Source organism: Capricornis sumatraensis, chromosome 1, assembly GCF_032405125.1.
Source record: "Capricornis sumatraensis isolate serow.1 chromosome 1, serow.2, whole genome shotgun sequence".
Classification (NCBI taxonomy): Eukaryota; Metazoa; Chordata; class Mammalia; order Artiodactyla; family Bovidae; genus Capricornis; species Capricornis sumatraensis.
In genome coordinates, this window is record NC_091069.1 from 105989467 (window position 1) to 106012934 (window position 23468).

The 23468-nt window shown below is 46.8% G+C and overlaps 1 protein-coding gene across 2 annotated transcripts in view; it reads left to right on the forward strand.

Annotated features, from left to right (window-relative positions):
- The window catches only part of FBLN7 (fibulin 7), a 56315-nt gene that overhangs the window by 27112 nt on the left and 5735 nt on the right, over positions 1-23468 (forward strand). The window contains exons 3-5 of one of the 2 annotated variants that reach the window (XM_068981530.1): positions 2181-2351; positions 19558-19683; positions 23167-23304. In XM_068981530.1, coding sequence (XP_068837631.1) covers positions 2181-2351; positions 19558-19683; positions 23167-23304 — 435 coding nt within the window. The remainder of the gene's footprint in view (positions 1-2180; positions 2352-19557; positions 19684-23166; positions 23305-23468) is intronic. The other variant, XM_068981531.1, reaches the window with a different exon arrangement.

Sequence of the window (23468 nt, forward strand, 5' to 3'; positions counted from 1 at the left end):
ACAAATGACATTTGAATCTTACCTTAAAAACGAGTTAGAAGTGACTGAATTTCCAGCTCAGACAAATCCAAACCCAAGCTGTCCCCACTTGGGGCAGGCTTCCTTTAGAGCAGCGTGGACCACGAGTGGAGCTTGGCTGCAGATTGGGGAGGAACAGGGACCGTCTCCCCTCTCCAGCCCCGCCGCACACCAAGAGCAAGTTACGTGGCCTTTTCTCTCCTCTGAGATGCCACGGCACTGCTGTCTCTAACTCCCTATTGCCTCTCTGTCTTCATGCCCTATTGCTGTCCAGTCTGTTCACCCCGCTGCGGTCATGGCGGTCTCCCGGACATTCCTCAGACTTGCCAGGCACATGCCTATCTCAGGGCCTTTGCACCAACTTGATCCCTCTATCCTCCTTGGATACCTGCATGGTCATGCCTTTAGCTTCTTCAGCTCTTTGTCCCAAGGAGGCCTCCCCTGACCACTATACCCAAAACGCACCCCCCCTCTGGCTTCCCCTGTGCTACTTTATTTTCTACACGGCACTTGTCACCTCTTGTCACACTCTGCCATTTGCTTGTGGATCTTGCTTGTCGAGTGTCTTCCCTGATGGAAGGAAGCTTCCTGAGAGCTGAGTTTCATCTGTTTGTTCACTAATGGTCTCAAACTCCTAATAGGGTGCCTGGCAGACAGTAAGAATACAATAAACAATTTTTCATTCATTCATTTGGTCAAGAATTATTTACCAGGCCTTCACTACAAGCTGGTGACGGGGATACAGACGAGACAGGAGGTCAGGCGAGGTCTCTGCCCCACTGGAAGTTCTGAGGGGTAGACGGACATCAAATGTACAAACAAACACGTTGATAAGATAATGCCAACAGTTACAAACATTAGAAGAAAGCCAAGTGAGCTCATGGGCAGGGGAAGAATCTTAGTGGAACCTGATGGAAGAACACCCTGGAAAGCGGTGGGCGTTCAAGTCAAGACCTAGATAGTGAGAAGCCGCCAGAGATGGGCAGTCCTTGGGGAGAGAACATTCTAGGCAGGGAAAAGGGCAAAAACCAGGGCCTGGAGATGGGGCTGAGTATGGCCTGTCTGGGAGAACCAAGGAGACCCTGGGGAGGCTGGGGCTCCAAGAGAGCAGAACGAGTGGGTGGGCCCTACAGGGGTCCCAGCTCCCACCCTTCCACATTGCCAGGCCCTGCACACAGTGTGTCTGAGCCATGACCTCCTCATCTGTCACCAAGCGGGCGTGCATTACCTGTGCCCAAGAGCGCTCTGAGTATTCAGTGACACGCAGTATTTTGAATGTGCAGTCCAAGGACTTCCCTGCCAGTCCAGTGGCTAGGCCTCCGAGCTGTCACTGCCAAGGGCTTGAGTTAGATCATTTATCAGGGAACTAAGACCCTGCAAGCTTTGTCGTGTAGCCAAAACATTTAATACAAAATAAGATGTGGAGCCCAGTGCACAGCTTGCAGCACGCGCTCAGCCTGCGGGTGCTGAGGGTGAGACGCTTTGTCATCCAGTTTGTTGCTGTTTAGTCACGAAGTCATGTCTGATTCTTTTGTGACCCCATGTCTATAGCCCTCCAGGCTCCTCTGTCTGTGGGATTTCCCAGGTAAGAATACTAGAGTGTGTTGCCATTTCCTTCTTCAGGGGGTCTTCCCCACCCAGGATCAGATCCGCATCTCCTGCCCTGGCAGGCAGATTCTTTCTGCTGAACCACTGGGGAAGCCCACTGTAAGGCAGTTGTTGCCCTTCAGTCGTTCCATCTTGTCCGGCTTTTTGTGACCCCACAGACTGCAGTACGCCAGGCTTCCCTGTCCTTCACTATCTGCTGAAGGTTGCTCAAATTCATGTCCATTGAGTCGGTGATGCCATCCAACCATCTCATCCTCTGTTGCCCCCTTGTCCTCCTATCCTCAATCTTTCCCAGCATCAGGGGCTTTTACAGTGAGTGGGCTCTTCGCATCAAATGGCCAGAGACCTGGAGCTTCAGCTTCATGGTTATGAATATCAGGGTTGATTTCCTTTAGGACTGACTGGTTTGATCTCCTTGCTGTCCAAGGGACTCTCAAGAGTCTTCTCTAGCACCATAATTCAAAAGCATCAGTTCTTCTGCACTCAGCCTTCTTCATGGATTGTAATCCAGAATGATGTCTAAATGCTTGTGGGCCTTCCTTTCTTCCTTACAGTTTCCTGCCCTGCTCTGAATGCCCCTCTGGATGGCAGAAAGTTTGGAAGCAAGTACTTAGTGGATCACGAAGTCCATTTTACTTGCAATCCCGGCTTCCGGCTGGTCGGGCCCAGCAGTGTGGTGTGTCTTCCCAACGGCACCTGGACGGGGGAGCAACCCCGCTGTAAAGGTACGGTCCCTCCTTCCCAGGGGCCTGCTGGATGGGAGGGGTCATTCCAAGGGACATTTTCTCCCTGATTTTTCAACACAGAGCTGTAGCCAACCTGTCTGATGACTCACTCCATGCCTGGCCTGGGCTGGCCTCTGTCTCCAGAATCCCTTGCCAGACCCTCTTAACGATTTAGTCTTGTTTTACCTATAGGGAAATGGACGCATAGAGAGGTGAAGGAATTTGCCCAAGGTCACAGCTAGAGGACAGGCTGAACCGGTTGACATATGCACTCTTATCGCAGAGTTGGGGCAAGAAGCCTTCTGTGGGCTGGGGAGGGGCTGGGGAGATATTGCGGAGAGACGCTCCTTATTTGGACTGCTTTGCTCTGGGGCTGCAGTTTGACGGCAAGGTTCTTTGTGATCTATAACGCTGAGGAAATTTCTCAGGAGTCCTTTGTGACTGCATTGGGGCTTGGTGTAGACAAGCTGCAGGAGAAACCATTTAGCTGAGAAGGAGGCATGAAAAGGCTTCCTTTTTTCTCTGTGCTAACCTTGAAAACAGTACATTTTTTTTAAAATTGGAGGATAATTGCTTTACAATATTGTGTTGGCTTCTTCCATACAACAACATGAATCAGCCACTAGTACGCATATGTCCCTCCCTCCTGAACCTCCCTGCTCCCCCTCATGCCACCCCAGCCCTCACGGCTGTCACAGAGCACCAGGCTGAGCTCCTGTGCTAGACAGCAGCTCCCCACCGGCTCTGTCTCACATGTGGTATATGTACGTCAGTGCGCCTCCCTCAGTGCATCCCCTCTCCCTCCCCCACTGTGTCCAAAGTCTGTTCTGTAAATCTTCATGTTTACGCCTGTCCTGCAAATAGGTTCATCAGTACCCATTTTCTAGATTCCAATATGCTTTACTATACTAACTGTGTTTTTCTCTTTCTGACTTACTTCACTCTATAACAAGCCATCCATCTCACTGGAACTGACTCAGATGCATTCCTTTTTGTGGCTGAGTAACATTCCATTGTGTTTATGCACCACACCTTCTTTATCCATTCGTCTGCTGATGGACATCGAGGCTGCTTCCATGTCCTAGCTGATGTAAATAGCGCTCCTGTGAACACTGGGGTACACGTGTCTTTTTCAATTATGGCTTTCTCAGCCTATATGTCCAATAGCAGGGGTGCTGGGTCATAATGTAGTTTTATTCCTAGTTTTTGAAAATAATTTCCATACTGTTCTCCTAGTGGCTATATCAATTTACATTCCCACCACCAGTGCAAGAGGGTCCCCTTTTCTTTACACCCTCTCCAGCATTTATTGCTTGTAGATTTTTTGATGATGGCCTTTCTGAAGGTGTGAGGTGATACCTCATTGCAGTTTTGATTTGCATTTCTCTAATAAAGAATGATGTTGAGCATCTTTTCATGGAAAATAGTACTTTCTTGAGGGAGAGGAAAATCAGCCATGGCACACATAATTTGTTGGCTTTTCAAAAGCATATGGTCAAGGACTTCCCTGGCCATCCAGTGATTGAGACTCCATGATTGCACTGCAGAGGGCACAGGTTTGATCCCTGGATGAGGAACTAAGATTCTACATGTCAACTGGCATGGTCAAAGAAGAAAAGTATATGGTCAAAATATCATGGATACCAGTCATTTTCAGAACAAGAATCATGGGACTTCTGCTGGGGCAGAATGTCCATGACTTGCCCAGGCTTTGAAGGGGAAAATACAAATGTTACATAAATATCAGTAAGTTTATTGTGAAGAGTAGCTTGGAGAGGACTTCTAGTGCATGAACAACTTGAAAATATAAAGGAACATCGGGAAGACAGGCCATCTCTAAAGACAAAAGCGGGCTGATATGACGGGCCCTGGGCAACTGGAGCCATATTCATGCATCTAGACCTCCATTTCCTGTCTCCTGGAAGGAACCATGGTTTGAAGGCTGATGACAGGTACCAGCTCTCACTCAGAGTTATCTGGGAAACACCCAGGAAATCAAGCCATGTGACCTGCAAACACTGAAAATGCCAATATCTGGACTTAGCCTTGACCTTGAAAGCTCTCCATCCAGGATCAGCACCTTATGTGTACTAAACTACGGCAGCAGATGTGGGACTACAGCAGCATTTCATTGCCATCGCTTTGGGTGTCTGTACTTCTAACTTCTAATTCTCCAAGCCAGGCTCCAGCGATACATGAACCGTGACCTTTCAGACGTTCAAGCTGGTTTTAGAAAAGGCAGAGGAACCAGAGATCAAATTGCCAACATCCGCTGGATCATCGAAAAAGCAAGAGAGTTTCAGAAAAACATCTGTTTCTGCTTTATTGACTATGCCAAAGCCTTTGACTGTGTGGATCACAATAAACTGTGGAAAATTCTGAAAGAGATGGGCATACCAGACCACCTGACCTGCCTCTTGAAAAACTTTTATGCAGGTCAGGAAGGAACAATTAGAGCTGGGCATGGAACAACAGACGGGTTCCAAGTAGGAAAAGGAGTACGTCAAGGCTGTATATTGTCACCCTGCTTATTTAACTTCTATGCAGAGTACATCATGAGAAACACTGGGTGGGAGGAAGTACGAGCTGGAATCAAGATTGCTGGGAGAAATATCAGTAACCTCAGATATGCAGATGACACCACCCTTATGGCAGAAAGTGAAGAAGAACTAAACTCTTGATGAAAGTGAAAGAGGAGAGTGAAAAAGCTGGCTTAAAATTCAACATTCAGAAAACTAAGATCATGGCATCTGGTCCCATCAGTTCATGGCAAATAGATGGGGAAACAGTGGAAACAGTGGCTGACTTTATCTTTTGGGGCTCCAAAATCACTGCAGATGGTGATTGCTGCCATGAAATTAAAAGACGCTTACTCCTTGGAAGGAAAGTAGATAGCATATTAAAAAGTAGAGACATTACTTTGCCAACAAAGATCCATCTAGTCAAGGCTATGGTTTTTCCAGTAGTCATGGGTGGATGTGAGAGTTGGACTATAAAGAAAACTGAACGCTGAAGAATTGATGCTTTTGAACTGTGGTGTTGGAGAAGACTCTTGAGAGTCCCTTGGACTGCAAGGAGATCCAACCAGTCCATCCTAAAGGAGATCAGTCCTGGGTGTTCATTGGAAGGACTGATGTTGAAGCTGAAACTCCAGTACTTTGGCCACCTGAGGTGAAGAGCTGACTTATTAGAAAAGACTCTGATGCTGGGAAAGATTGAAGGCAGGAGGAGAAGGGGACGACGGAGATAGATGGTTGGATGGCATCACTGACTTGATGGACATGAGTTTGGGTGGACTCTGAGAGTTGGTAATATACAGGGAGGCCTGGTGTGCTGTGGTTCATGGGGTTGCAAAGAGTCAGACACGACTGAACAACTGAACTGAACTTCTAACTCAGGGCTTCCCTGCTGGCTCAGCTGGTAAAGAATCTGCCTGCAATGCAGGAGACCTGGGTTTGATCCCTGGGTTGGGAAGATCCCTTGGAGAAGGGAATGACTACCCACTGCAGTATTCTGGCCTGGAGAATTCCTTGGACTGTATAGTCTGTGGGGTCACAAAGAGTCAGACTAGCACTGAGTTACAGACCTCAGTTGGTTTCTTTCTCTGAGCACTGGGTGCCTCTGATGGCCATTCTATCTTCCATGAGGTGTGTGGGCATCTCACCTCTTGGTGCCCTTGTCGTGGACGCCCAGGTGACAGTCCCCTCCCCATCACCACCAACAGTGCTGATGAAGTCTTCTTTCCCCACCTCTTTGTCTCTGGGCCATGTATCTGGGGCTGGAGTTGGGGGGCAGTTGGTTGTATGCTCACTTCCTTTGGACCAAGTGCTGTTGTGTTGTTCTTCACAAGATCGAGACCAGCCCCTGCTCTCCTGGTAATGCTGTGGACAGAAGCACGTTTTACTCTTGTGAGAATTTTTCTTTCTTGCTCAGGTCTTCTCCATATTTGGCCCTCAGTTGTGATACACATTTACAGTGAGCATCATCTGGTTTGAATGAAAAGATGGGTTCATAAGAGAAGAGAGCTGAAAAAATGCATATTTAGGCAGATAAATAAGAAACACTGGAGGCTCAGGAACGTAGTCATAAGTTGCTTGACAAAGTTGGGACCCATAGGAGCCCAATGTCATCTTAGTGTAAATATGTGTCATGTGTTATGCATATATATATGTTAATATATGAAATTTGTTTTTCTGATTTACTTCAATCTGTATAACAGGCTCTAGATTCACCCACCTCACTAGAACTGACTCAAATTCTTTCTTATGGCTGAGTAATATCCATTCATTTGTCGATCGGCATCTAAGTTGCTTCTATGGCCTAGCTGTTGTATAGTGCCTTCTCAGAGGATCCTGGGTATGTCTGCCAGCTGCCCTCCTGATCTTACACCTATTAATTATATATTAGCATCTCACCTCCCTGCAGCAGGACCAACCCCCTTAGTGGAAAATGGAGTCTTACCATATCATGGCCTGTGTGCTGTGGATCCCAAACTTTCAGGCACTCCAGGATCATCCAGAAAGCTTATAAAACATAAGTTCTGATGCCCCAACAGGTCTACTGAGTTGGGTGAGATCTTTTTGGATAGGACTTTGGGAATCTGCATTTTTTCATATGATTGTGATGTTAACTGAATTTTAAGAAACACTAAAAATGCTGGGTTTTGCCACTGCCAGAAGTGGGAAGGATATTGAACATTTTGAAGCAGTGATGCGATTGGACCCTCACCAATCAGGACTGCAAGCTATAAGCCAGCAGGAGGGTATGACCAGGTGAGACATACTAGGTATGCTCACCTCCACCTGCACTGTTGTTCTGGGAAGGGTGAGCCAGCCTTGACAAACATCAGGGCACCCAGTCCCACCGAGCAGGCCCCAATCCTGAGATGTGGAGGTCATCCTCCCTGGAGGCCCACTGCCAAGCATGGCCAGCAAGTCTACTGGCCTTTCCCATTGTCCAACATGGTGCTTCTCATTCTCCAGCTTGAACGTCCCAGCTCCTTCCAGACTCGCTGTGTGTTCTTGGTCTCCCCTATCCTCCCAGCCTCCTCCCTAACCACCAGTCCTCCTTCCCTGACTTCCATGCCTGAGGACAGCTTGCAGCAGCCCATCCTGGACTTCTCTGAGGGCCGCACTTATTATCTAAAAGCCTGAGAAGAACTGGCTCAGGGAATGACGTGGCAGCTAGTCCATGCTGAGATTTTTGAGGATGGTTCATCTTAGATGCTCCCCTGGTGGCTTAGATGGTAAAGAGTCCACCTGCAGTGGAGGAGACCTGGGTTCTATCCCCGGGTCAGGAAGATCCCTTGGAGAAGGAAATGGCTACCCACTCCAGTATTCTTGCCTAGAGAATTCCACAGACAGAGGAGCCTGGTGGGCTACAATCCATGGGATCACAACAAGTCAGACACAACTGAGCAACTAACACTTTCATCTTATGGTTTAAGTGTAAACTGGACATGGAGTTCCCCCTTGGGTGGTGATGGAACAGAAACACTGGTGTCACGACCAAGGTGCCCCATCAGCTGCTGGACAGGACCCTTTCCCAAGAGAGTGGACGGTGCCTGGTCGACACTTCTGTTCTCAGCAGGAGTTTGTCTAATGGATGCTATTTCCAGTAAAAGCCTCAAACGGGTGCCACCCAAACCTGTCAAAAAGGAGAAATAGTGCTTCTACCTGCTATTTGGTGGGACAGCATTGATGGGGGCCCAGGACATGGGCTGGAGTTCAACAATCCAACGGCCCCTTCTCCCCACCTCGGAGTGGCCCTATAATCCCACCAGCGGCTACTGCTTGTCCACTTCGTTCACCTTCTCAGGAGTCTTGCAGTCACTTTGTGTGTGACCACAGTGGGGAGATCATCTCATTTACAGGGAACTAATCTCAAGATGCCAAACCTCCGTGTCGCTGAAAAATTTGCGAGTGCTTTAATAATCGCCCCCCCTCCCATCCAGTCAACCGCTTGAAGGAAGGTGATGAACCCAACTTGGCATGAGAGGAGATGACACATAATTACACATTAAAAATGCAGAGGTAGGCTCCGGAACTCCAGAATGGAAAGCAGCCATTTAGCTTCCTGGATTAGTTCCCTGTTTCCTTTCTTAGTCAGAAGAGCATATTTTTAAGATTTGAAGCTTCCTGAACTGAGGAAATCATAACCACAGACCTTGTCCCTTTGACAACATGGGTAACCAAAAAACAGCACGAGAGGAATAAACACCCTTGTCCACCATGCTGGGAAAAAGTATTTACTTTTCTCATCCCCATCCTCCTCTTTTTAAACCTTCATTCATTCAACCAGTTTTCACTGGGTACCAGCTGTGCACCAAGGATCTTGTTAGGGATTCAATGCTGAATCTAACAGATGCTGCCCAACTTGGAGTGTGAGTAGGGCTCACACTCCAAGATGGAGGCAAGACACAGGTCACTGAGCACAGAAGTAAGCAAATCAGCATTTGTGGTCAGTGCTTTGAAAGGACTGACATCAACCCTGAATATTCACTGGAGGGACTGCTGCTGAAGCCGAAGCTCCAATACCACCTGATGCAGAGAGCCGACTCATTTGAAAAGACCCTGATGCTGGGAAAGACTGAAGGCAGGAGGAGAAGGGGACGACAGAGGATGAGATAGTTGGATGGCATCACCGACTCAATGGACATGGGTTTGGGTGGACTCCGGGAGTCGGTGATGGACGAGGAGGCCTGGCGTGCTGCGGTCCATGGGGTTGCAAAGAGCCAAAGAGACACAACTTGGCGACAGCAACAGGGGCCTGGGAATAAAACCTCCTATGGGGTGAGGACAGTTGAGAGCCTCTCTGAGGCAGTGACAGTGATGCTGGGATTGAAAGGATGAGCAGGATCCAACCAGGTGAAAATGGTTATTAGTGGGTGGCATGGAACGATGCCATTCCAGAAAGAGAGAGGAATACGTGCAAAGGCTTAAGAAGGGAAGAATTTGGCATGTTTGAGGAAGTGACAAGGTAAAACATAGAACCTTGTTGCTGGAGCAGCGTGTGAGCTGAGAACGAGTGAGGTTGGGTGGAGAGATTCCTGAGCCAGCTCTTATAGTCCTGAGGACGGGGTGGGTGGTGGAGGTTGTAGTTCTGAGAAAATAAGCCAGGTTTAAGAAGAGGGCTGTACTGATTTGATGGGCACACTGTTGCTGTGTAGACATGAGCTGGAGATGACTAGAAGAGACGGGATGCTGGGAAACCACTTAGGTGGCTCTTAGCAGGTCCAGGGGCCAGATTGAACAGGGGACAGGGAAGATGGAAGGTGAACTGGAAGACAGCATCATGGAACTTATCCCACTAGGGATGCGAGCAGGAAAAGAGGGCAAGCTTCCCAGACTCCATCTTGGGTGACAGGGTGCATGGCGCCATGGGCAGAGACAATGAAGACCCGGTGACAGATGGAGGTTTATTTTTGGTTGTTCTTGCTTTTATTTCACTATAGTTGATTTATAATAGTATGTTAGTTTCAGATGTACAGCTTCAGGTTCTTTTCCATTGTAGGTTATTACAAGATACTGAATAGAGTTCCCTGTGCTACACAGTAAATTTTTGTGGTTTACTATATATATATATAATAGTAGTTGTTGTGGTTTAGTCTCTAGAGTCAGGCCCGACTCTTTGTGACCCCATGGACTGTGTAGACTGCCAGGCTCCTCTGTCCTTGGGATTTTCCAGACAAGAATTCCGGAGTGGGTTGCCATTTCCTTCTCCAAGGGATCTTCCCAACCCAGGGATCGAATCTGTGTCTCCTGCATTGGCAGATAGTTCTTTATCACTGAGCCACTGAGAACACCCGTATTCAGTAGTGTGTATCTGCTAATTCCAAACTCATTCACCACCCCCTCACCTCTCCTCTTTGGTAACCACGATTTTGTTTTCGACGTCTGAGTCAGTTTCTGTTTTGTAGGTGAGTTGACTTGTATTATTAATATTTAGTTAGATTCCATGTTTAAGTGCTGTCGTGTAGTATTTGTCTTTGTATGACTGACTTCAGTTAGTATGATCATCTCCAGGTGCATCCATGTTGCTGCAAATGGCATTATCTCATTCTTTTTCCTGTTGGTGGGGATGTAAATGGTGGGGATGTTTTTTTAAAAACACCTGAGTGTAGGTCGTTGATCAGAATACCATTTTTGTTACCTTAATGCGTCTGTGTGACATTGCAGTGGAGATCCAGTCATTCAACCCACAGGGACCATCACACCCAGCACCGTGCCCTGGTTACCAGTCCCAGGGAGGCTTTAAGTACTCTGCCCACTGCATCTGAATATTGGAGTCACCAAGGAAAATACAAGGCGGTCAGGCCCTGGATGAAGTAGCACTGTCCTCACGCTTCTGGCCAGTGCAAGATCAGTTCCAGCCAAGGGCGTCCACCCCCCAGGGTGGGCAGGTCTCTCAGCAGCAATTGCCCAGGGCAGCTTGCTCGTGTGCAGTGGAAGGATTCCCCACTTCACCAAGGAATCTGAAACACTGGAGCTTCAGGTGAGCCTGAGAGCCATCAGCATACAACCTCAGCAGAACTGAACAGCACTTGTGGAGCGGGAAGAAGGGAAATATACGGCCACATGAGATGGCAAACCCAGCACAGGCCCTAGGAATGCCTCATCTCCTTTTGAGGGCAGGTGCCAGGCCCAGTGTGGGGCCAGAGATTTCCTTTCCCAATAGAGCCAAGTGAACAGTTGGATGTAAAATCTGGAGTCGAGGGCAAAGGAGGGTCGCAGAGACGCAGTTCGGAGTAATTATATTAGCGTGATGGCGGTGCTTAAATGGGCTCCCCAGTGGCTCAGTGGTGAAGAATCCACCGGCCAGTGCAGGAGATGTGGGTTGGATCCCTGGTCCAGGAAGATCCACTGGAGAAGGAAATGGCAACCCGCTCCTGTATTCTTGCCTGGGAAATCCCACTGACTGGGAGCCTGGTGGATTACAGTCCTGTGGGGTCGCACAAGAGTCAGACACGACCTAGCCATTGAGCGCTCCCGCGTGGTGCTTAAATCCAGGACAGTGATCAGAGCACCCGGAGGAGAGGGCGGAGAGAGAAAAGAAGTAGCTCAGAACCAGACAAAGGAGGGTGGAAGAGGCAGGCAGAGTCTGCAGAGGCAGGGAGACTGCAGAAATCACGGTGTTGCACCAGATTCGGTATCTGGAAGGTTATCCTGCAGTCAGAATAGAGCAAAGCTTTGGTTCTCTTACTTTTGGATCATGAGGCTTTCCTCAGAGACCTTTAAACAACATCTGAAAGAGCTGCCTTTGATAGAGTAGCCCCTTGATATTTGGTTACTGTGAAACCAACTGGCTGGCTGATTTATCAAATGTTTGAATGATTGAATGAATGAATGGGGAATTATATTTTAAAACAATTTCCTTCTGACTTTTATCTGAGTCAGATGTATATTTATATATATACACACATACACACAAATTTGGAAAACTCAGCAGTGGCCATAGGACTTGAAAAGGTCAGTTTTCATTCCAATCCCTAAGAAAGGCAAAGAATGCTCAAACTACTGCACAATTGAACTCATCTCACATGCTCAAAATTCTCCAAGCCCAGCTTCAGCAATATGTGAACCGTGAACTTCCAGATGTTCAAGCTGGATTGAGAAAAGGCAGAGGAACCAGAGATCAAATTGCCAACATCCACTGGATCATCAAAAAAGCAAGAGAGTTCCAGAAAAACATCTGTTTCTGCTTTATTGACTATGCCAAAGCCTTTGACTGTGTGGATCACAATAAACTGTGGAAAATTCTGAAAGAGATGGGAATACCAGACCACCTGACCTGCCTCTTTAGAAATCTGTATGCAGATCAGGAAGCAACAGTTAGAACTGGACACGGAACAACAGACTGGTTCCAAATAGGAAAAGGAGTACGGCAAGGCTGTATACTGTCACCCTGCTTATTTAACTTCTATGCAGAGTACATCATGAGAAATGCTGGGCTGGATGAAGCACAAGCTGTAATCAAGATTCTTGGGAGAAATATCAATAACCTTAGATATGCAGATTATACCACCCTTATGGCAGGAAGGGAAGAAGAACTAAAGAGCCTCTTGATGAAAGTGAAAGAGGAGAGTGAAAAAGTTGGCTTAAAGCTCAGTATTCAGAAAACTAAGATCATGGCATCCAGTCCCATCAGTTCATGGCAAATAAATGGGGAAACAGTGGAACAGTGGCTGACTTTATTTTTTGGGGCTCCAAAATCACTGCAGATGGTGACTGCAGCCATGAAATTAAAAGACTCCTTGGAAGGAAAGTTTTGACCAACGTAGACAGCATATTAAAAAGCAGAGATATTACTTTGCCAACAAAGGTCCGTCTAGTCAAGGCTATGGTTTTTTCAGCAGTCATGTATGGATGTAAGAGTTGGACTATAAAGAAAGCTGAGCACCGAAGAATTGATGCTTTTGAAGTGTCATGTTGGAGAAGACTCTTGAGAGTCCCTTGGACTGCAAGGAGATCCAACCAGTCCATCCTAAAGGAGATCAGCCCTGGATGTTCTTTGGAAGGACTGATGCTGAAGCTGAAACTCCAATAATTTGGCCACCTGATGTGAAGAGCTGACTCATTTGAAAAGACCCTGATGCTGGGAAAGATTGAGGGCAGGAGGAGAAGGGGATGACAGAGGATGAGATGGTTGGATGGCATCACTGACTCAGTGGTCATGAATTTGAGTAAACTCCGGGAGTCGGTAATGGACAGGGAGGCCTGGTGTGCTGCAGTTCATGGGGTTGCAAAGAGTTGGACACGACTGACCAACTGAGCTGAACTGAACACACACACACACACACGATATTCCATTGTATGTATACAGATACACACTTTTCACTTACTTTCGGTATTCCATTGTATATGTGTGTATACATATATTCATATATCATATATATATATGGGCTTCCCAGGTGGCACTAGTGGTAAAGAACCCACTTGCCAATGCAGGAGATGCAGGAGACTCAGGTTCGATCCCTGGGTCAGGAAGATCCCCTGGAGGAGGGCATGGCAATCCATTCCAGTATTCTTCCCTGGAGAATGCCATGGACAGGAGCCTAGTGGGCAACAGTTCATAGGGTCACCAAGAGTCGGACACAGTTTGGAGCAGCTTAGCACAGTACAGCATATAAATATACCGTATACCATATCTTCTTTATCCATTCATTAAGACAAGCAATCTTAATGCATTTTCCATTATGGAAAAATTCAAATACACAAAAGTAGAATGAATAGTTTAATGGTCATCATGTACTTGTAGTCCAGTAATGATCAACACAGAAAATCCTTTAATATCTTAAAATTTCTAGTCAGGATAAACATTTCTGCACTTGTCTCTCGTATTTTTAACACTTTGAGCCAGGGTGCAGATAAGTTCTGCACATTACGGTTGGTTGCTGTGTCTCCTACACTTTTTAATCCATAGTTGTCTTGAAGAAGACTGCTCCTCCTCTCTGTCTGCCGTTCCTTTGAAGTTTATCTGTTGAAGAAAATGGCTTGTTTCCCACAACCTTGGATTTTTAAAAATTATTTATCTATTTTTTAGCTGCATTGGGTCTTCATGGGTGCACTCAGACTTTCTCTAGTTGCAGCGAGCAGGGGTTACCCTCTAGCTGCAGTTTGAAGGCTTCTCATTGCGGCGGCCTCTCTCGTTGCAGAGTGTGGGCTCTAGGTGCACAGGCTTAGCTGCCTTGTGGCATGTAGGATCTTCCTGGACTAGGATCAGTCCCGTGTGCCCTGCATTGACAGGTGGATTCTTAACCACTGGACCACCAGGGAAGCCTCCCACCACCTTGATTTTGCTCACTGCATCCCTGTGGGGTTATTTAACAGGATCTGCATTTCTGTTTTGGGGGGTCCAATTTCACTGAAATAAAATGACATATAGCACTGTGTAAGTTTAAGTTGTACAGCATAATAACTTGATTTTCATATACTGTGAAAAGATGATCACAGTAAGTTCAGTTAATATCCATCATCTCATACAAATATAAAAAAAAATAGTTTTTTTTTTCCCCTTGGGATTTAGTCCCTTAACAACTTTCAAATATACTAGATGGCAGTGTTAACCATAATCTTCATATTGTACATTACATGCCTAGTACTTATGACTGGAAGTTTGTTTAAGTTTTTGGTCTCTGTATTTCTTATAAACTCCAGAGGCTTGATCGGATGCCGGTGAGATGTTTCTATCATTTGGGCAGGACGGCAGTACATACTTCTACCAGGAAGCCCCTGTGGCCCATCTCTCTTCTTGTGATGCTGAGCCTTGGTGAGCATCACCGCCCGCCTCACCCTGACCTCTGTCCGGAAGGCTTCTCAAGAGGAACTCACAGGGCAGTTCCTGAGTTCTTACACTTTCAAAACATACACAGCATTACCAACAATGACTGTTCAGCTGGACATAAAACACCTGTCTCATGTTTTCTTTTCTTGAATATCTTAAATATATTCTTCCACATCTCCTGTTTTAACTGTTATTGCTATCATAAGGCTGCCCAAAGAATGTTTTTTCTTTTTCTTGAAAATCCAATAATTGTATTGGGATATGGATCCGTACTGGCATTTCTGGGTCAGTTGTCTCGGATGTGGGGTTTATCTTTGCAACAGGAAGTTTCAATGGCTGGAACAGTCTGGCCCCAAGGATCTCTCAAACTTCCCTAGACCTTTAAAGGTCCATTTTCTAATGGACAGAGAATCCAATTAAGTCAAACAAGGAAAGTTGGTGCAAATGAAAGAGATAGTCCGGATAAAAGTGAGAGAGGAGAGGACAGAGTGGAGCGGAGAAGGCATGAGCTGCCTTAAAAAATGACTAAACGGAGAGACTGTCAGGATGTTGCTGTTGTTCAGTTGCTAAATCATATCCAGCTCTTTGCAACTCCATGGACCGCAGCACACCAGGCTTCCTTGTCTTTTACTATCTCCCTGAGTTTGCTCAAACTCGTGTCCATTGAGTCAGTGATGCCATCCAACCACCTCATCTTCTGTCTTCCCTTTCTTCTGCCTTCAATGTTTTCCAGCATCAGAGTCTTTCCCAATAAGTTGGTTCTTCACAGCAGGTGGCCAAAATATTGGAGCCTCAGCTTCAGCATCAGTCCTTTCAATGAATAGTCAGAAAGTTAGAAAAGCTATATGGGAAAACTTATTTCCCGTAAATATGAGTAACAGAAAAGGACTCTTGTCAAATCCTGCCCAAATTATTATAAGAAAACAAAGTAAACGCTCTACAGTCAATGAAGAAACCCCAGAAAGACATGCCCATGCAAAAGATGAAAACCATGACCTAGTACTTCCGGACAAATGGAAAGAAATTTAAAGAATATAAAAACGATGAAAGGACAACATAAATAAAAATCAGAAAGCCTTAGAAATGAGGTGATGGAAAATTTGAAGCAAGATGACAAAACACAGGAAACAAAAAGAAAAAAGAAAAAATCAGATCATGCATGTGGAACATTTAGCTCAGTTCTGGGAAAATAGCAAGTGCTCAGTAAACAGATTAAAAGAGAATCATAATCCATGCTTTTGGCTTGCCAGCTTCTCCACAGCCTCTGTTAGTGTCCTCCTTTTATAAATTCAAGGGTAGTTGGTTTATAATATTGTTTTAGTTTCGGGCGTGCAGCAAAGTAGTTTGGAATCTGAAAGTTTTCAGATTCTTTTCTGTTATAGGTTATAATAAGATATTGAGTAGGATTCCCTGTGCTCTACCGTAGGACCTTGCTGTTTATCTATTTTATATACACTAACTCAACTGCAGCCCTCCAGGCTCCTCTGTCCATGGGATTCTCCAGGCAAGAATGCTGGAGTGGGTTGCCATTTCCTTCTCCAGGGAATCTTCCTGACCCAGGGATTGAACCCAGGTCTCCTGCACTGCAGGCGGATTCTTTACCGTCTGAGCCCCCAGGGAAGCCCTATATGCTAACTAGTATCTGTCAATCCCATGCTCCTAATTTATCCCTCTTCTCCCTTTTAGTAACCGTAATTTTGTTTTCTATGTCTGTGAGCCTGTGTCTGTTTTGTAAATGAGTTGATCTGTATTATTTTGTTAGGTTCCACATGTAAGTGATATCTTGTGGTGTTTTTCTCTGTCTGACTTCATTTAGCATGAATCTCTAGGTCCATCCACATTGCTGCAATTGGCCATAGTTTATCCTTCTTTATGTTGAATAATATTCCACTGCATACATGTACCACATCTGTATCCTTTTGTCTGCTGATGGATGCTATAGCGCCACTATGAGCGCTGGGGTGTATGTATCTTTTTGATTTAGAGTTTCCATCTTTTCTGGATATATGCCCAGGAGTGGGTTTGTTGGATCATATGGTAGTTCTATTTTCAGTTTTTTGAAGAGTCTCCATACTGGTCTCCATAGTGGCTGTACCAGGTTACATTCCTACCAACAGTGTAGGAGGGTTCCCTTTTCTCCACACCCTCTCCAGCATTTGCTATTTGTAGACTTCTTGATGATAGCCATTCTGACCTGTGTGAGGTGGTATCTCATTGTAGTTTTAATTTTCGTTTCTCTAATAACTAGTGATGTGAAGCATCTTTTCACTTTCCTGTAGGCCATCTGTATCTTCCTCAGAGAAATGTCTATTTAGGTCAGTCCTCTTTACAGTTCTGAAGTCGTCATGCACTCAACTAAATGCCACAGCTTGGACAGACTTGAATGTGATGACAGCTGTACTTCAGTCAGGACACAGAGAGTGTGCCAGAACTGGGCACTGGGCCATGGAATGCCTGACAGTGTATCAAGATAAGAAATGAGAGTCTGAATGGAGCTTGTCTAAGAAATGAAAATCCTGGGTGGCAAGATCCAGACAGGTGCTAGCATACAGGGTCATGGGGCATCTCTTCATTCCTCTATCACGTGAACAACTCCATCCCACCCTACCCTATCCTCACCCACACCAGCCAAGTACAGCCAGGCTCAGTGCCTCCCACCGCAGGCCCTGCGGGGGACTCACACTGGTGCTGGTCCCCACCCCGCTGCAGAGCCAGACTGAAAGATTCTCAGGTTCTCAGCCTAGTGACCGGCCGGCCCACTTTCAGACTATGCTGGGGAGCAAGATGGCAGGAACAGGAATTCCATGTGCTGGTGCATTTGTGTTGTTTCAGACACATTCCTGAAAACCGGTCATCGGCAGAGAGAACATATCAGTGGGGTGGGGGGCGGAGTGGGCGGGGGGCAGGAAGCTGAGGCTCCCTCCCCAGGCCGAGTTTACTGAGAAATTGGAATGGCTTCTTCCCCAGGGAGAAGCAGCATTTCGGATGGTCTGGGTCCTTTCGCAATGAACGGAATCCATGTAATTGTCTGCATAACTTCCCAGTTACAAGGAGGCTGAGGGAAGCCAGAGTCTCTGCCAACCCGCCCACAGGAAGGCTGCTGTTCTCATCAAGAGCAAAGCACCTTCCTCTGCCTCCTGAGAGACACAGCAGGAAAGGATGCTCTGAGGCCAACAAGGAAGTGCTTCCAGTTTCTTTCCCAAGATGCTGTGGTCAGGTCAGTGAACTGACAAATCACTCCTCCTGGTGGAAATGGCCTGTGCCCTGAAACTGGGCCTAAGGAACTCATAGCGAGCGGATGTGGCCTGAGGGCTTAAAATCATTGTCTCCTCATTAGAAAATTTAGAAATGTTCACTGTGGAAAAATGGAAGATTGTTAACAAAATGCTTTTGAACTGTGGTGCTGGAGAAGACTCTTGAGAGTCCCTTGGACAGCAAGGAGCTCAAACCAGTCAATCCTAAGGAAATCAATCCTGAATATTCATTGGAAGGACTGATGCAGAAGCTCCAATGCTTTGGCAACCTGGTGGAAAGAGCCGACTCATTGGAAAAGACCTTGATGCTGGGAAAGGAGGAGAAGCTGGTGACAGAGAATGAGATGGTTGGATGGCATCACTGACTCAAAGGACATGAGTCTGAGCAAACTCTGGGAGATAGTGAACGACAGGAAAGCCTGGCATTCTGCAGTCTACGGGGTTGCAAAGAGTTGGACATGACTTATCGACTGAACAACAACAAATAGAATAATTGTCAATAAACAAAGAAAAATTACCCATAATCTACCACACAGAGAAAAATCTATTAAAGCCTATTACATATTTATTTTATTTTATGACTGCTCCATGTGGCTTGCAGGATCTTAGTTTCCTAATCAGGAATTGAACCTGGACCCTCAGCAGTGAAAGCACAGAATCTTAACCACTGGACTGCCAGGGAATTCACTAAACCTATTAAATTGTTGAACATGTTTAATGTATCTCTCCGATAGCTCAGTTGGTAAAGAATCTGCCTGCAATGCAGGAGACCCCAGTTCTCTTCCTGGGTCGGGAAGATCTGCTGGAGAAGGGATAGGCTACCCACTCCAATATTCTTGGGCTTCCCTTGTGGCTCAGCTGGTAAAGAATCGACCTGCAATGCAGGAGACTTGGGTTTGATCCCTGGGTTAGGAAGATTCCCTGGAGAAGGTAAAAGTTACCCACTCCAGTGTTCTGGCCTGGAGAATGTCATGGCCTATATAGTCCCTGGGGTAGCAAAGAGTTGGACATGACTGAGCGAGTTTCACTTTCACTTTAATACATTTTTCACAGGACTATTTTGTCTATAAACAAGGAATGTTTTCCTTTTCAGGAAAAGGAAAAATTAAGGGTCAAGGTTAACTCCTCCCTATTCCCACAGGGTGGGAATTTGGAAAGAGTTATTTTTCTCCATCTCTGACCATTCTTATGGGCCATCTCTCCCTCTTATAACCCCTTGAATTGAGTTCTTGTTCAAAGAGGGTTCTACCTGGGCACTGGCTGATAGGGGCGGAGTTGAGAGGCAGTAAACTCTACTTAGAGGCAGTGCGGGCCCAGGACAACGTCAGTTCCTTCTGCCCAGCTGCAGTATCTACACTGCAAATTAGAAAATGGCGCCTCTGGATAGAACTGGGCTGAAAGATGGGCAACTCTCACAGGCAGAGCTTCAGGTGGGCACAATGTGTGCCAGGGTCAGTGGCTTGTTGCATGCATGGTGGACTACATCTCAGCCCCCCTGGCTCCCTCCCAGCTCTTGCTGTTGCTGGAAGAGGCTGAGGCAAGGACTGAGTGGGATGGGGAGTGGTCACAAGCTGGAGTCATCCTGTCATGAAAAGAAAGTGACCCCACCTTCGTGTTTTGCTTTAGAATGAGAACTCATGCCTATATTTGAAATTTATTTGTTTTCCTAGATATCAGTGAATGCTCCAGTCAGCCTTGTCAGAATGGTGGCACGTGTGTGCAAGGTGTCAACCAGTACAGATGCATTTGTCCTCCCGGAAGGACTGGGAGCCGCTGTCAGCATCAGGCCCAGACTGGTATGTAGCAGCTCTAGGGCCGGGGAGGACAGTCCGTTATCGAGAAGGGAGGACCCTAGTCACGGGTCACCAAAGGCAGACCAGTGGGATGTTCTCTCTGGTTCACATCATAGATCCCTCTGAGATGGTTATTTGGGATGGCACTTAGTTCTCTTGTGGAACCAGAGTTTTGGTCCCTCCCAGGTGGCTCAGTTAAAGAATCTACCTGCCAATGCAGGAGAAGTGGGTTCAGTCCCAGGTTGGGAAGAGCCCCTGGAGTAGGAAATGGCAACCCACTCCAGTGCTCTCGCCTGGACAATTCCATGGACAGAAGAGCCTGGTGGGCCACAGTCCATGGGGTTGCAAAGAGTCAGACATGACTGAGCACATGCACATACACACTCAGAAAAAGATGCAAGTGCAAGGACTGAGTCCCACCCTAAAACCCTCCAGATGTGGAACTTGGCCTGAGAAGCTTCCTTGCTGCCACCTTCACGTGGTTGACTTTCCTCTGCATATCAGCAGAACAGCTTCTCCTGCAAATGTCCCATGCAAAATCCATAGTTACTGATATAGTATTTTCAGAGCTGGGTAAACTAGACGTTCAACTGGTGATGAGGTTATGATCCACATTTGAGTCCCAGCATTTCTGAAGCCAGAGGTCTAGGTGCCACATGGTGGCTATTTTTGCAGTGAAAGTCACTCAGTCGTGACTGTTTTTGCAGGTGCCAAGAAAATCTGATGATAAGGAGTCTATGGGAGATGGGGGCGGGGAGTGCCATGCTATGCTACAACCATCTTTTTGCTTTTGGCTTCCCCCATATGTAGCTTGTAGGATCTTACTTCCCTGACCGAGGATTGAACTGAACCCATGCCCTCGGCAGTGAAAGTTGAGTCCTAACCACTGGACCACCAGGGGATTCTCTGAGCCACCCTTTCTCATCTAAGAAAGTCAAACCCTAAAGATGTCCTGTTCCATTGCCAGAAAAGCCTGGGGTGTCTGTGTGGTTGTCTTCTGAGTGGAACCTCAGTATAGGGGAAGGAATTGGTGGTTAGCAGAGAACAAGCTTTGTCAGTACTTGGTATCTTTCCACTGGAGCCAGCTCAAGGTCCAGTTTAAGTTTTGTCCCCAGGGATTTGCTGCTTAACGTGTCTTGACTCCATTCAGCTGAGTCACCCTTCTGGGTGCTTTCTCAGGGAGAGCCTGAGGCCCCTTGACAGTGCCTGTCCCTGGAGTTGCCCTGTGTGGAAACAGCCCCACTCCTCCTCCTACTTAGTACCAGGAAGGAAAAAGAAATAGCTACATTTCAACCCAACTGTGCTGATCCTGGACACTGGATCTAAGCCCCACCTGTCTGGGCGTCCACTATTGGAAACTTCAGGCTCCAGGCCACAGATCCTCAGGCTCCTGGATCCTCAGGTCCAGGGCACAGTTAATATAGAAATTATCCCTATGACAGGAATCTCTGCAAGGAAGTGGAAGGAGGGAATGAGCAGGCGCATCTGAAGCTAGTTTATGTCCTTACAGGATCCCCGTGAACAGCCCAGCACACCTCTGGGTTTTTGCTCACGTGGTCCCCCAGCCTACAGCCTTCCTTCTCATCAGCTCTGCCCCTGTCCTTCTGGCTCCCAAGGGGAGCCTCTCTTTAATTACTTAAAAACAAAACAAAACAAAACACATTCACCGTTTTTGTTCACATTGTAAAGTATACATAACAAAATTTACCATTTTAAGTGTGTGGTTCAGTGGCATTAACTACGTTCACCATCACCACCATCCACCTCTAGAACTTTTTTCACCTTGCAAAACTGAAACTCTGTGCCCATGAAACAACTTCTTCCCATCTCCCCAGCAATCATTCTGTTCTCTGTCTGGATGAATTTGATGACTCCAGTGGGATGACTGAGTGTCCTCTTGTGCATCAGATAACATTTACCACCAATCCCTTTAACCATGGAGAGTCCGAAATCCTTTGAAAGCTTTCAAAAATTAACACTTTTTTTTTTCACTGATTAGAACATTGATTTATATTCTTGGTTGAAACAAACAAAAACTTTCGACACTTTAGGAAAATATTTTAAAAATACAAAAAAAGAACCCAGAAAAAAAGGTAGTGTTTTAAGCTATGTAGATTTTTTTTTTGAATTTTTACTTTTTAGCCATGCCATGCAGCATGGTTTTGAACCTGCACCCTCTGCATGGGAAGTACAGAGTCTTAACCACTGGACTTCCAGGGAAGTCTCGCCATAGATTTTTTTTTAAAAGTGTTTTAAAATTAATTTTTATTGGGGTATAGTTGATTTAGTTTCTGCTATACAGCAAAGTGAATCAGTTATACGTATACATATATCCACTCTTTTTTAGATTCTTTTCTAAAATATATATATTATATGCATTGATATGTTTGCTCAATGGTGTCTGACTCTTTGCGACCCCATGGACTGTAGTCTGCCAGGCTCCTCCTTCCATGGGATTTTCCAGGCGAAAATACTGGAGTGGGTTGCCATTTCCTTCTCCAGGGGATCTTCCCAACCCAGGGATTGAACTTGGGTCTCCTGCACTGCAGGCAGACTCTTTACCGTCTGAGCCACCAGGGAAGCCCAGTATATCTACACACACACACACACACACACACACACACACACACACAGTTGTTGCTCTTATTGCTTAGTCACTCAGTTGCGTCCAACTCTTTTGCGACCCCATGGACTGTAGCCCGCCAGGCTCCTCTGTCTATGGAATTCTCCAGGTGAGAATACTGGAGTGGGTTACCATTTCCTTCTCCAGGGGATTTTTCTGACCCTGGGATTGAACCCACATCTGTTGCATTGGCAGGTGGATTCTTTACCACTGAAGCCACCAGGGAAACATATATATATATATATATATATATATATACACACATATATACTACTATATATAGTAATGTAGGGTGTATAGTCAATCCCAATCTCCCAACTTATCCCTCCCCTGTTACCCCTTGGTAAGCATAAGTTTGTTTTCTACAGCTGTGACTCTATTCCTGTTTTGTAAATAGGTTCATTTGTACCATTGGTTTTAGATACCACAAATAAGTGATATCATATGGTATCTGTCTTTGATTTCACTCAGAATGACAATCTCTAGGTCCATCCATGTGGCTGCAAGTGGCATTATTTCGATAAGCTCCGTAGTTTTAACCTCCAGTGCTCACTGCTAGGGCCCTGGTGCGTTACGCCGTTGAAAGTGAAACGCGGCTCTCACCTCACTGTGGTCCTCTGGGTGCGGTTGTGTCGCCTGCTTTTCGTGCATCGTTCTTTTCGTTCTTTTCGGGCGCGTCCCCTTGTCTTCCGCCCGTTTGGGGTGGGCGCTGGCTCACCGGCTGAGTTTCGGTTAATTCCGTGTCTTTCCTCTCCCTACTCCAGAGTAAGCTCTGAGAAGGGGCCGCGCCCCGATCTCGGGGCTGCCCCAAGGTCAGGCCCAGGTGCGCCAGGCCCGGCCCTGAGGATGTCTTCTCCCCGCAGCCGCCCCCGAGGGCAGCGAGGCAGGGGACGCCGCCTTCAGCCGCGCGCCGCGATGCGCGCAGGTGGAGCGGACGCAGCACTGCAGCTGCGAAGCCGGATTCCACCTGAGCGGCGCCGCCGCCGACAGCGTCTGTCAGGGTAGGCGCGGGCTCCATCGGGGGGAGGGGACGCGGGGGTCGTGGGGAGAGGGGCTCCTACCTGCCGCCCTCCCGGGGGGTGCGCCCGCGCCCAGGTGTAGGTGCGAGTGGGCGGGTGGCTTCCTGGGCGTGCTCTCAGAAAGCCCCGCATCTTGCTGCTTAGGT